Source organism: Mastigoproctus giganteus, chromosome 8 (assembly GCF_048544385.1).
Source record: "Mastigoproctus giganteus isolate SK-2022 chromosome 8, ASM4854438v1, whole genome shotgun sequence".
NCBI classification, from domain to species: domain Eukaryota; kingdom Metazoa; phylum Arthropoda; class Arachnida; order Uropygi; family Thelyphonidae; genus Mastigoproctus; species Mastigoproctus giganteus.
In genome coordinates this window covers 98,073,020-98,088,028 of record NC_143582.1, presented here as the reverse complement: position 1 = coordinate 98,088,028, position 15,009 = coordinate 98,073,020, and the positions used below count along the sequence as shown (strand labels likewise).

Below are 15,009 nucleotides of genomic sequence, written 5' to 3'. Positions count from 1 at the left end.
ATAATTTTTAAGTTATTTTCTGCATCCCTCTCATCAGTAACACTGTAATAAGAATTTATAAAGTTAGTCAAACAAGGTTAATCCTTAAAAACCATGTTGCATTATCTCTCATTCTGTTACCAACTTGGTTTATTGAACTGGCGATACATTAATATCTCGTCAATCCAAGGGAATCACTTGTGAGTCTCATGAACTCTTCATCATGAGCCTTAATGGTCTGATGCATTCCCTTTCCGCTTCCTTTAAAATAAATGCATGTATTCTTTCTGCCTCCATATCCAAACGTTTTTCTAGTAAAAAAATCCTCTGTAATTTCAAAATGTTTGATTTTTACAGTGCTCAAGGCTTATTTCCTCGTGGTTATCAAACTAGTTATGATCTCATCCACAGTGTGTGGGAAAGGCTTTGGTTCGAATCTCGTTTCAAATTGAGGAACTCCCATAATTTTTATCCTCCTGGGTTTTACCTCCACGGTTTTATCTCTGATTGTGCAGTCAGATATGAATTTCTCTAAGCAGTGAAGACAGACTGACAGAACAACTCATGGAGTTTTGTCAATGATACAAAGGAATTTTGCTAGTAGGGATAAGGAGATGTTTATCCCTTTACATAAGGAATGGTTAAGCCACATCTTGAGTACTGCATACAGATCTGCGATCTCATTTTAGGAAGGATGTAGATTTGTTGGAACAAGTGCAGAGAAAGGCAGAGAGATTGATGAGGGTACAGAAGGATGCTCATAACAAGAAAGGCTTCAGTTCTGCAAATGCAGCGTCTAGAGACTAGGCACTTTCGAGATCTGTCTGAGGTTTAAATGAATTGAGCATACTCAATGCTGATGACATCCTTCCTCTTGCTCGGAGTCCACACATGAGGGGACATAAATTCAAATTGAGGAAGGATAGCTGCAGGATTGATGGGCAGAACTTTTCCTACAACCAATGGGTATTGGTTGTAGGAAACAACCAAGTTGATTGTTATAAAATGTTCTATCTGTTGTTGTAGAACTGGGTATTTTGAATAATTTCAAGAAAGAAATAGGCAAACTATTGGAGAGGATGGACAGGCGATGTGGGAAGATTTTGGCTGATGGGTGTATAAACTTGTTTTCTTGGATTGTTTTCAAATACTAACTTCGGATTTTCATCCGGCCAACAAGTAAACTGACAGAAGAATACAAGTACAAAAAAAAATAATAATAATAAATAATGATATTAGGGTCCCCTGTAAATGAGTACTTCTACCCATATATATATTTTGTCTGTAAATTGCGTGTGTTCTATGGTCGATTTTCCGGACGTAAAAACCTTGCTATCTACGCCTGAGACCGCTAACTCAGCCATGGAGTGAAAGAAGCCAATTAAAGTCTCTCGCATCATCGACGGGATTCGAGTCCGAGCCTTTTACACCCGGCGTGGGGAGGACGGCGACGATACCACTGTGTTGCCTGCGCAGACAGAATACAGGTACAGTATACTGACGCCGTACAGCTTTAGCTGCTTTGATCTCAAAAATCACAGACGCACATATCGTCCATCCTTACAGTTTCTCCTCGCTGAACGTACTTTCCTCTGCAAAGATCGATGCGCAATAGCCAGTGAATTCATCAGCCATAGTTTCATTCTATTAGAAATGCGTGATTTTTACCGAAATTATTGAAACACACGCATTTGAAGGTGAAGGATTAGCAATAAGAAAATTTGACCACCGCGTTAACTTAACCCAATTTTATTGCTTTATCATATGATTAATTCATAAAACTTCAGTTTCTTGTGTTAGTTTTTTGTTTCAAATAAATGTTTGACTTTTTTTTAGTCAACCATTTATTGTTAAGTATCGAACACGTTTCTTTTTTTTATATTTTTATGAAAAACTGACTCGCCGCAGTAAATATACTCGTCGGTCTTTGGTTAGAATTGGATTCAGTTTGCCCGAGGCAGAGTTAAATTTATAGGCTTTATTTCCCATCGGATAATGTAGAACTACGATCGCATAATCATTGAAAATCTCATTTTAAAAACTGATAATGGAATGCATCCAATTTAGCGACGCGGTACGCTGACACCTCGCTGCGTTAATTCTAATTCACAAATGCTCACCCTTATTGTGCCTTAATCTAAATGCTACTATACATTATATCGTGCAATCTATGGCAAGAGGGTAGGAAATGAAACACTTACACTTCCCCATACATCCATTCTTTCAGGAACCTAACTGCCTCGTCAATGCAGTCCCTGTTGCCACTCAGACAAGCTAGATCCATGACTGTACTCTGCAACAGCCTTGAAAACAAAAAAACAAATAATTAAACATTTATATGTAGACAAAATCGCTATAAAATTCTCTCCCTCTCTCTCTCTCTGGGTTGATCCCATGAATGATATACAGTTAATATGGACACTTTATTGCAGCACATAAGTGATAATTTAATGTTTTCTTTCGTTATTACATCAGAATGTTTCTGTTGATCCTCCCAAAATACACTATATTGCCAAAATTATCTGGACATCCCTGTGATTTTAAAAATTGAACGGCATCGCCATCTACTTGCGGGAATAGGTTGAGGCGTTACATTTAGTGACTTCCAACGGGAATCATCGTAGAAAGCCATAATAATCATCGCAGAAGTAGTCCTGTCACTACCATTGTAGCAAAAGTGTAACTCTCTAGATCAGGGGTGGCCAACAGTCTGCTATTTGTGGTCCACACAGCCCTTGTTAGTGGCGCGTCTCCCAATATGGGAAAATAGAGTAATATAATATAAAAATAAGCAATAAATAACGGAAAAATTGTGTAAAACAGCTAAATGCATTATCATATTTAGTAGTCACACGAGCTTGAGTAACATAAAGCTTTGTAACGTTACACTTCTTGATGACGATAAGAATTATACAACCGATGGGAAAAATTAGCAATAAAGATAAACACAAAGTAGAGTTTTCCAAAGTGGGTGTCGCGTCATGTCTCAAATAACGTCCTCAAATTTTTGACATCATATTAGCATTGTTTATCATCCACTCTATAATTTAATTTAACTGCAGATAATTAATCGATTAAAATACAATTATTGATTGATACCTTATCCTTGGATGTGGGCTAGCTCAGTTCACATTGTTTTCTTTGAAAGCAAACAATTTTAAAATAGCCTTCATTAAGCGTAACTCTGGTAACGCATATCTTCTTTCTCGCTCTTGTCGGCATACTAATTTGGCCGAAACGAAGGTAATTATATTTATCAACGTAAAGATAAGGAACAGAAAGGATGAGTTTTCGAATAATTAGAACGTTCTGGGTGGGCTGTTGAATTATTTTTGGCAGATGCATCGCCGTCAAGTGTGGGATGCACTGGCAACCAATTTGGCACTTTCATTTCTAGAAATTATCAACCACGTTACAGCGTGATATGAACCTGATTTATTGGCTCATATTTACTCACTTTTAACGTTAATTCAGCTCAAATAAGTAGGAGCGGTAATGAGTTTTAACGATATCGATTCTGCGAGGACGAACATTTCTTTGTCATCCTGGATAAAATTTATCTTATAAAAGCAAAATTGTTTTAATTTTTTGTGTTAAAGCTTAGTATAAAATTGCTTTAGCTTACTAGCAAAATTATTTAGTTGCACCAGAGGCGGATCAATGGGGAATAAATTTCAGTAGCTTCAGAATTCGTCCTTAGATGGCGCATACAATGCATTTCTGCAATACGTAGCACGTTGAAGGAAAATATAGCCGGAAAACATTCGGGCAAACCGCAGAAATTGGTAAAAAGACCAGAGGGCACTCAGAAGAGTAGTATTTAGATCCCTTCATTCTTAATTGAATACTGTCAATTAGAATCGGGAGAGAGCAAAGGAATTGATATTAGCATAAGTACAATAAACAGAAAGCTACAGAAGAGCTGCAGCACATAAGCCAAACATCACAGAGCTCAATGCACAACAACCCATCGTAATTGGGTTGTTGTGCATTGAGTTTGTAAAGTTGTGTTATGGTGTGATCAATCTCACTGCCAGTTTTTCGATCTGAAGTCTGTGTTTGGGTCTGGCGGATGCCCGGAGAACGCTCTAAGCTAGCTTGTATTGTCACAACTGTGAAGTTCGGCGCAGTTGCTGTCACCGTGTAGGGTTGTTTTTGCAGTTTGGACGTCTGTTTTGGGCCAGCCCTTCTTTCAGCTGCTGTGATTTTGGATAAATACACTAAATATCACATTCATGTAATTAAAAATTGGTTCTGAGTCTACTGGACTCAGAACCAATTTTTAATTACATGAATGTGATATTTAGGACAGTATCTACCTAATGTGGGCTAAATACAAAGGTTGTTTGAAACATGAAGGTGTCCGATTATTTTTTGCGATATAGTGTCACTTTTCCAGATCTAATAATGCCGTATTTCTTATTTAATAATATTAATATTCTATTTGCTTGTATAATATTTCATAGATGTACCCTGCAGAGTGCATCATATTCTCTATAGCTGCAATAACCTTGTTTATCTCTGTGTTTAATTTAAATTTCTATTTGTTTTTAATATACCAAATAACGTAATATTCATTTTACCTACTTGTCTAGACCTCCTTCTAGTTGTATCCATCCTAACTCTTGGTATATAGGAGCTGTAAGTTCTCGAATATAATTCTAAAGGGATAAAAAAAAACCATTACTGTTATGTACACATAGGATGATTTAATAGAGGAAAACATACGTTGAATAAAAAAGACATTACGACAAAATATCGCTGTGTGTGTGCATTTACACACACACAAGAATAATTTCATATAAACAACGGATTTTCCAAGAGCGACCTGATGTTCTACTTTGCTTTGCCATAATGATGTAATCTGGTTCACTTCTTTTAAAGGTGTATAATGTCTTTGTATTTTTATCAAGATTAAAAATATTGATCATTCCAAAATGGAACGATCCACAATAAGAATATTTAGAACCAATTATTCCCGGCCCCGGCTACGATAGACGGACTTGAACATTTACTTATATTACAATTTTCTTATACAGTATATTCGGACAATCTAGAGCCACCAAACTGTGTACTGTGTGTACGTTAAGCGCCAAAGCAGCTAAGGCTATGAGTCGTCATTATATTGTCTGTAGATTCGTTTATTCTGTAGCCGATCTATCAGTCTTCTGGATGATCGACTTATCCATGTTGCACAAAATTGAGCCCCGGACCTCGCTAGAGTGCTCAAACAGGCCCTGTGGCATTCCTTCTTTCTGATGAAGGAAAGAGCCGATATTTACTTGGAATGTCCGCTCGCCAATATCGAATGCAAAGGCAGTGGAAATTCATTAATTTCAATTTTTGTTACTTTCGTCAGTATGTATGTTTTCATTTAAGTTATTACGTTATATTCTCAATGATGAAATCTATATAATATTAGCCCATTGAAAATGATTTTCTGTAAATAAATGAGAGAGAGAATCTTTATTGCACCCTAAGAACATAAAGGAAAGAAAGAAAATAAGAATTAAAAGAATTACGACTACGTTAATATTAAAAGCAATTCAAGATTACAAGTGAAACAAAATATCTTTGCAAAACTCATTAAACTGAGGCACACTTCTGATCAGTAGACAAGATAATTCGCTTTCAAATAATCGAAGATCCCTATGAACTCCATATCGCAGAAGTAATTTATGCATACAATATAGGTATACTGAATAAGCCCTGTTGTGAACAGTAAAGCTCAAGCTTCCTATAACCGCGAGGTAGTTTGGATGACTTAATGAACATAATTGGAATGGATCTCCGAGCTCATTCAAGAATAAACTACTAGTTCAACTGTAAAAAGAACCGAAAAGTAGACAAAATGAAACCAGATAAATTGAATGATTTTAATGATTGTCACCTTATGACAGCATGGTTACTATTAAAATTTGGTGTTTAGAAGACCTGTAGATAACGAATGAAAATGAATGAAAAACAGCCTCCTCAACTAATAACTATCATCCACTATGGGCTACTGATAGAATCGATTTCAGCAACTGGGCTACTTTGCACAGTCCATTTCAAAAGAGGCGCAATAATTGTTATTCCTTTCAGTTTGGAGAGTCCCGAAAAGCAACTAGAGCATCTAGTTACGGATAAGACAGTTAGTAATATTTTAAATTGAAGAGATTAATCGATCAAGTCGTTGAGTTCGAATTCCATATCTACTTTATAGTCCCATCCCCATGATATATGTAAGTGCATCTGATTTGTGTAATGGCTGTATATAGTGCCTTAACAGTGCCTATGGTTTGCGTACTATTTTGTGTTTTCGTACTGTTTTAATTATACTGTTTGAGTCTCTATAAGACAAATATCATTGATTCAAATTTCAATGCTGCCCGATAAGCATATCCTCATCTGCAGACTTCCAAATAAGCGAAATTTAATTTTAAAAAACCCGTATATTAATTTCAAAGATTACAATAATGTGAAATAAAGGATTGATGGCCTAAGTGAATGTGATGTGTCCTAATGAAAAAATTCGATGGAAGATAGAAAGCTGATTTTTTACGAGGATCGAGTATAGATTTATGTTCTTTTAAATGCTACTGGTCATAGTTGTAAAATCTCTGTGACGAAGATTTGTGACAGGTGTAAACACAGTGTGTTATGATGATGCTGATGCGATTTTTGAATTTTTAGACAGCCTGATTGTGTTCTTAGATAATATTTAAATCCTGGTTGCACGTTTTTAGCTTTAAACTTTGTCAAGCGTGAATAAAAATATGCAAGAGGGATGAAGCCGGGCCCCTGATATGATCCTAACTGATCAACAATTCTATAAAAATGGAGCACTTTTAGAGTAGAATAATAAGCTCACGAATTAATGGGGAAAAAGAATACAGAAATGTGATCCGTATTTTATACGTTTTCATATTTTTGCAGCATTTTTAAAATCTAGGCATGCTTGCAACAGCACGAAATACTTCGGCGTAGGGAATTAGCATAACTGAGAAGGAAGACTGCAAAACTGATCAAGATAGTTCTTAGCAGAAATTTAAAATCAGCCTCCGAATTACGAGTACTTTTCTGGTTGAGGATTTGGGATTAAATACCTCCAGAAGGTTAAAATTTGCCAAGTTATTCGCTCATACTATTATTCACTCCACAATTTACACCAGAGCACAGTTTTGTGATTTGAGATAAGATAATAATCGTATTTATTCTATATAGACAATTAATTCTTTTATTTAAATTCACTTTATTTATTGGATAATTCTTAGAGTCAGTCAACATCAATCGACAAACTCTTGCACAGCACTCTGTGACAACCAAGTTGCAAACAAAAGTTCATTTTTACAAATATAAAGTTCAACTAATATGGAAACTAACCAATGCAAAATTCAAATAATTTTACCTACTCTAATTAACGGGTTTGCTTCAGTAAACTCCAAAAGTCGGTTCAAAAATGTTAAAGCTCTGTACGCTGTTTTCCATGGGAGGAGATTTCTCTCATTCTTTAAATACAGTGTTATGCTAAGTGGGATATCGTAATCAATGTAACCGGCTGAAGCCAAGTGGAAAGCATCATACAGCAAATTAGATCGGTCTGCCGGGTTTAGTTGCTAAAAAAAATTAACAGAAAAAGATCTCATTAGTGTGTTGAGAAGTCAACTAATCATACTGTAGAATTAACATACTAAAATTCTCGGAATTATTATGACGAGACAAAAACATGAAACTTCATCACCGACAAACCAACTACACTTGAATAGTCTTGCACAATAACACTGATATTCTAAAATTTAACAAGCACTCAAAGAAATGTGTTTAATTTAATGCGTGGAATCTAATCCCTTGCTACTAATATATGGGATTTGTTTGGCTAATTGCTGTAATAATTGCTATAATTACAGTATACAATACAATTCTTAAATATACTGTACGAATACATTGTAATTTCACGTTCTTCTTACTGATGCTTTCGAATAACAATGCCATAAAATTAATTGCTCTCCGAAAAAAAATTAAGCAAGAGTATCATATACGTAGAATAATGTTTGACTTGCAATGCAGAAAACCATAGAAACATAGCAATCAACCCTTTATGCATGCCTCACGGCGACGAGAAGGGGTAAACAAATCCAGTTCTTCCTCCAAAATGTGCATAGCCTGGCAAATAAATTGCATTCACTACAAACCCTGCTCTTTCTGTGTGCTCTTTCGTTTGTTTAACTGAATCGTGGCTAAATCAAATAAAGCAAGTTGATCTTCTTCTGCATGCAATTAAATACAAGCGCATTGGAAATCCTAGAGTCAACAGACGAAGCGGTGGAGTCCAATTGTTCTATGAGGATCCCCATCTGCTGCCAGCAGATGGGGCTCCTCATAGAACAATTGGACTCCACCGCTTCGTCTGTTGACTCTAGAGAACAATTGGACTCCATCGCTCATTGTGATCCCCATCTGCTGGCAGCAGATGGGGATCACAATGAGCCAATCGGAAAACTCTGAGGCCCTGTCTGTCAAAATGAAACATCAACGTATGCTAATCCAAATGAGTCTGGTTTATCTTCCCCCTGACCACTCGGATGCGTCGCGCCTCGAACTGTCCTCTGTGGCGGTTTTAATATGCCAATTCTAAAACATGCAATTCCTCTAAACGATCTAACGTCAACCCCGAATTCAATAGTCCTTACGAAACAAGCAACTCCACCAACACGATTAAATCAATCTTTGTATTTAATATACCACCTGCAGGATCTGTCAATTCTACCCAAACCCCTTTGATTTAACTCTGACCATCTGCCACTCCAGTGGGCCTTTCCACCAATTTCAGATCAAAGCTGGGACCGGCTCTAACAAACCAGAAACAACTTACCTTCTCAATTCCGAAGACCACAGATCTCTATGCAACACCTGACCACTTACAACTGAGAACGCCTACGTATTATGTTCACTGCAGATGCAACTTATAACCTTCCTGAAGAGTTGCGGATCATCGCTATTGAGGGAGCCTCCAAGAGAGTCAGAATTTCAAATAGAACCAAGAACTGGTTCAATGATCTCATCAAAATGATGTTTATTCTTTTGAATAAAAGTCGTTTTATTTGAACAATAACGGACAAGACAATCTCGCAAAACAGACTGGACACAATGGTGCCCAACATTGTCAAACTAGAAAAACCACAAGGAAAAGATCAGGAATGCAGATGTGACAACAACCCTTGTTGTTGTACTTGGTACCAGTACCCGTCAAGGGCTGGAACTCCCATAAGGTTAAAATAATAATAACTCTAGTTTATGCAGTTGCAGAAGTACAATAGGTTCGGTAGGGTAGTTGATTGTCTATGTGTCTTTTATTAAATTCTATATTTGGACAGTTTTAAAAGAGGTAATTAACTTTGGAATCCATTCACATTTTGAAATATGGGTGATGTAAAATTATAGGCATATGGCAGTGATCGGCAATCTCTTGTTACTAGCGGGCCGCATATGATTTCTACCTTAATAATACATACGGAGCCAGTGCCAGACTGCCTATATTGGTAATTTAGAAGAGCTGATGCCCAAAAGGGTAGACTATAGCGGAAAACATATATTAATACTGAATTCAAAAAATAATTTTATGGTCGAAACAATTGCTCTTAACAAATAATACAGTATATATAAAATATTTATCATCTCTGAGCAGGATATCCATGCAAGAATTTTTTTTTTACTTGAGGACTTTAATTTTTTAAAGTTTATTATTTTTTATTTAAATTAAATAAAAATTTAATTTAAAAAATTAAATTAAAAAATTTAAATTTTTAAAAAAAAATTAAAAAAAATGTTTTCAATTTTTTCTTATTGAAGACTTTACTAGAATAGACTGAAAACGCCACTTCATCGATAAATTGAATTACGTTTTCATTTCAGTGTGTTTTCCAACTATTTTTTTTAAGTTTGATGGTTTCATTCAAGTATATAGCCGCGTAACTGAGAAACTCTTGACTTCCCCATCGTTATTTATCAATGCATCGCTTAAAATAAGCCGGCGATAGTAACAGACAATAATTATGGCCGTCTGATAAACGTTCAACCGTGACAAAAATTTATTTCAGAATGAAAATGTACGTGCCTTAATTAGAGAACAACTTCGCATTATTCTTAGCATTGTCAAGGTTCTAGCAATTACAGTTTTTCAGAGTTTACGCAAAATGTGTGTTAGCTCATATTACATTTCCAAGAAAAGCAGAGGGAATTATAGACTAAAAGGCGTCTTGTCGTCCAAACAGCAATCACGAATGATCAGGCTAACGAAGCACTTGAATTGATCACACTAAATAATGAATCTAAATTACTAACCAGGGAAATACTGGCCAGTACCAAATACAATTTAGGGTCTCGCGCTTAGACAAAATTAAGGTTTTTCAGTGATCAATCTAATGTAGGCTCTCCGGTTGTGTGACCACTTCGAACCTTCAAAAATCCGAGAGTTCTTTCCGTTTGCACCTTCATACGTTGTAACAATGACGGCTTCGAAAAAGACTGGTGCTCTTATCTTTTTAAATTTAAATTACGCCATTTCAATTTTAAAGTATACCAAAAGCTACCAACTTTCCTTCTTACTTTTTTTTTCTATTTTTCTCATTTTCGGTTTATCAAAATTCGTAGGCGTGTCATAAGGATCTGGAAGATATCGAGGATAATCTCTGGGGAGGTCACTAAGGGCATTTCCGTTTCACGTCAGACTTTTAGTATCACTAGTCTTAAGTCTGGTTGGAATTAATAATCTGGATTGGATAAACCATGGATTCCAATTGTTTGTTTATTGCATAAGCAAACAATCTGTTATTAAGTAAATAATATGCACAGGGCCATTATTGCAACGCATGATGGGGCATGACGGACGAACAGACATTACGGATTTTATGTGCCGTTTATGAATACAGCTATGTTTATCCCTTCTTAGGCCAGTTGCATAAACAAGTTTATTCTTCTACTGGTTCCGAAATATTTTGGAATAAAAATTATACATCTGGACTCTATAAATCTAAGAACAAACATAGGTTCTCACTTACAGAATCAGAAGTTCACTGCACGAATCCAAGCTATTAGAGTATAAACCAAATTCAGGAGTTGTCTTGATATTATATTACAAAGATTGGCTACTTATATCTTACAGGAAAAGTCTTTGCCTTTCCGTTTCAGGGGTTAACCAGAGAGAACCGGACTTTATAAAGAATGATAAACTCTTTTCATTAATAAAATGACTCTTAATCGTGCAAAACCGATTTTAAGCTCAGCTGCTTCGAACAGGCCAAGTCAACTATAAAGGTGAGGCGCCCATAGAATCATATCTATAAATTGCAATTATAAATTCATATCTATAAATTGCATGGTCTGGTTTCCTGGACTAATGCAATTTATAGATAATGATAGAAGGGGTTAAAAGAAACGTGTCTGTCATGCGAGACTGATTAGCTCGGCCAGTGTTTCTTCTCAACTTCGAACCCGAAGGGAATCGAACCTTGCCCCTTTTTTCATATTTGCTTATATGAAAGAGCATCGACGCTAACCACTGTAATTCAAAGGCTACAGAGGATGTGAGGTTGCCTAACAGTGTGAGAAATTTAACCAACGAATAGAAATTTATCTTCCATTAGTTTAATAATAAGGCAAAAGCTTTTCATTCAACTAAATTTCTTTACAATCCTTTCATCAACTATTGCCATAAACAATTAAGCAGTATAAGCAGTATTAAATAGAATAATTTGCTAAAGAAATCGGCAGATAAACATACCTGATGGTTGTTTATTAAGATTTCAATAATTCTGTTCCAGTCTTGGGCGTCGTAGTTCACAACGTAGTACCCCGTCTGATTGGCATTAAACTTTATCCAGTCTGAACGGGCCGTCTGGATCACAATCTCCTCTGAAACGATAATTAAACCTACATTTGGAAAAATAGCTCATACTATTAGCATGAGTATGTTTCTACTTATCTGTCTTTTGAAGTATCTACTATGGTGAAATAAAGAAATTTGTAATGACAAGTCCTATGCTTTTTTCTATGAAAGGTTGAGAAATATAGTTTTGAGAAAACATTTTAAAGCCACCGTTAAAAAATAATCATGTGATAAGAGAAATTACTGCAATTTGGTAGATGGAAAGTCTTTTTTTCGTTTTGTTTTATTATAATAATCATCAATGTTAATAGAATAACATCTTATGAAAAACTCGAACTCAATCGTGCTGTAAGTGAAGTGCATCGATTTTGTTTTATGTACAGAATACCTAAATTGTCACTTACGTTTACTGTTGCTATGAATCCATTCTATCCCAAATGCTCCAGTAGATGTGAGATAACTTAAAGGTACGCTCCATGATGCGCTGAAAGTTGAATATTCTATTACAGTTAAATTTCATTTCTGTTTTAACGTAATATTAATCAAAATAAAGTTAAATTAATCAAAATAAAGTTAAATTATTCAAAATAAAATATGCTAAGAAATAGCCAGAAATATATAAAATTTTAGATACAAAGTTTTTACAACTTAAAATTTTTTGCACATGTATAACATACAAATTTTAAATACTTAAATTTAATATTTAAAAATCGTTTTGAACAAAAATTTTGGATCTCCACAAAACATGGTGTTTTTTTTTTTTTTTTTTTTTCCAAAACGGCGCTATTTGAGTGTTAGGAAAACTGTGATCAAATTTACGACATTCACAATAAGCACTCAAATTTATAAACAAAAATACATCTTACTTCCTCACGGGAAGCAAGCAATTACTATATAATCAGCATCCCACTACATCAGTTATTAAAGCCTGAATTCGAATCCCGTGAATGATGGACTTTTTTTTTCCAACGTGGCTGAGTTAGTCAGTCTCAGGCGAGGGTATGGTTTCCTCTCCTGGAAACACTGGTTTTTCGTCCAACATACAGAAAATCGACCTCAGAATATGCGCAATTTTTACAGACAGTATACACGGAGCAGCATGGTCTTAGTCGCCAATGCTCCTAAAACCCCAAAACAACAACAGAAATCGCAGTTCTTCCTTGGAATATAATACTCTTTCCATAAAAAAGTGCCCTCAGGACTTTTTTAACTTCTAGCTGATGCACAAAACAAAACTAACTATTTTTAATCTTTTATTTATTCTATTTTTGTTCTGTGGAACAACCTTTATCCTTTTATTTATTCTATTTTTGTTCTGTGGAACAACCTTTATCCTTTTATTTCAAGAAACTGAAACTGGAATCTACATAAATGCAAGTTCAATGTCAACAAGTTTCATGCGGCTTCCCACTTCTTAGATTATTAGAGTACTATTCGTTCTAGTAAACTTAATATTTGGTATAATCATTCTATTTTTTCCAAATTATTTATTGAGAAAGCATTTTAGCATCGAATGTAAAGTAACGTTTCAAACACATTTTTTTAACAAACGTATGAGTAACTTAGTTCTCACAGAGTTGTGAAACCCATGGCTACTATATATGCGGTATAACTAACAAGAATAATTCGGTATTCGTCAGTTTGTACAAGTTTCTGTTTTATTTCTATAGAATTTTGCATTATAAAGCGCTAATAATTAATGAAGTTTCTAATTTTAGTTAATTGAAAACGAGTAAATTTATGGAATATTCCTTTCTGCTTTTAGAGCTATAGAATATATTGTAAATGCATAGTTTAGAAGAGCCTCCGCTTTGCACGCAACTGTGAGCGAAGTGGATTTGCTACCAAATACATGTAGTCTAGCTGGAGTGCAGTAGCACACGCTCTTTGAGTAGACCGGAGTTCAGGCCCCTGACTGCTAAACGCGTTCGAGCTGCCCACCTGCACTGTCACAGCTTATGGTCCGTTTCCCTCAACAAGAATCGTTGAGGAAAGTTCCATCCTGCAGTAGATTGAAGCGCATTGCAAGGCTCCCAAATAAAAAGGCAGTTGGTATAAGAATGAAAGTGTAAGACTAAAGTACGTTGCCAAAACGAAAAATATTCGAAACTCCAAGCTTATAATCCCCTCTTTCCTCAACATTCACTGCACTTTAGAGGCGATTTCAGAAGTATACGAGATGCTTGATGGCATAGCAATTAAAAACTCAAGAAAATGCATAGCAAAACATTTCCTGCTTTTAAAATTTCCCTGTGAGGTGGCATATATTTGAAATAAATAGTAATGTACTCCTCTTGGGAGCAGTCCTTTTAATTTGATGGACAAGAAAATGCCGATCAAATTAAAATGCAAAACTAAGGCTATTTCCTGTACAATTTAAATTCCTTGTTGATTCTTCATTGCATTTTATTAACTTGAAACCGAATACAGTTAGAAATTTCTTTAAATATTATGGATGACTTAAAGAAATTACTGTGAGCAAAACTGGTCTTTACTGTTTAAAAATATCAGCATTTTATGATTTTTGGCTAAGTTTTGGTCACTAACGCTATTAGTCAACGTCCGTTATATTATTTAGGATTTTTTATGAACACTTACGCACTGCTTGTATAAGCAGACACATTTTTCCGTTTGTCTGGACTAGAAAAAAATCTGTCCTGTCGAATCATCACCCTCGAGCAGTTCTCGGCGTCTCTCTTTACTGTAATCAGGGGAAAACCAGTCTGGTCAGTCCACTTTTCCATAATTTGCGAAATGGGTTTCCCTGTCTATAAAAACAGCATTAATAATAATAATAAAATGAGTATTCTTTTAAACATTTATTTAACCAGTGAACTTTGAATAATTTTTAAAAATATTATACTGTTCTACTTCTAAACACTTTACTAATATTTTTGTTGTTTCTCCTTTTTAGTACTGTAATTCAGATTAGTTCGGTGTATCGACTGACAATGTTCAGTGGTCAAAAAGGGCCAAAGGTTGTAGTTTTCTGACATTACGAAAGAAAATGCATTATTCTTCGTATTTAAGAGCATGTTCCAAAGAGGAAAATCAGAGATCGAACTACTAGAATGAATGAAAATCAGAGATCGAACTATTATTAATGATGTCATCAACAGATTGTCAGATTTTAAGGGGGGGGGGGTAGAGATAATATTATTATT

General features: G+C 35.3%; 1 protein-coding gene across 1 annotated transcript in view; it reads right to left on the bottom strand.

The window, feature by feature from the left end:
• Nucleotides 1–15,009, bottom strand: part of LOC150081733 (uncharacterized) — a 253,463-nt gene that overhangs the window by 129,908 nt on the left and 108,546 nt on the right. The window contains exons 10-15 of the mRNA XM_090378835.1: nt 14,444–14,613; nt 12,250–12,329; nt 11,741–11,871; nt 7,374–7,577; nt 4,567–4,640; nt 2,181–2,282 (exon numbers count right to left, since the gene is read on the bottom strand). Of these exons, the coding sequence (XP_090234961.1) occupies nt 2,181–2,282; nt 4,567–4,640; nt 7,374–7,577; nt 11,741–11,871; nt 12,250–12,329; nt 14,444–14,613 (761 nt within the window). The remainder of the gene's footprint in view (nt 1–2,180; nt 2,283–4,566; nt 4,641–7,373; nt 7,578–11,740; nt 11,872–12,249; nt 12,330–14,443; nt 14,614–15,009) is intronic.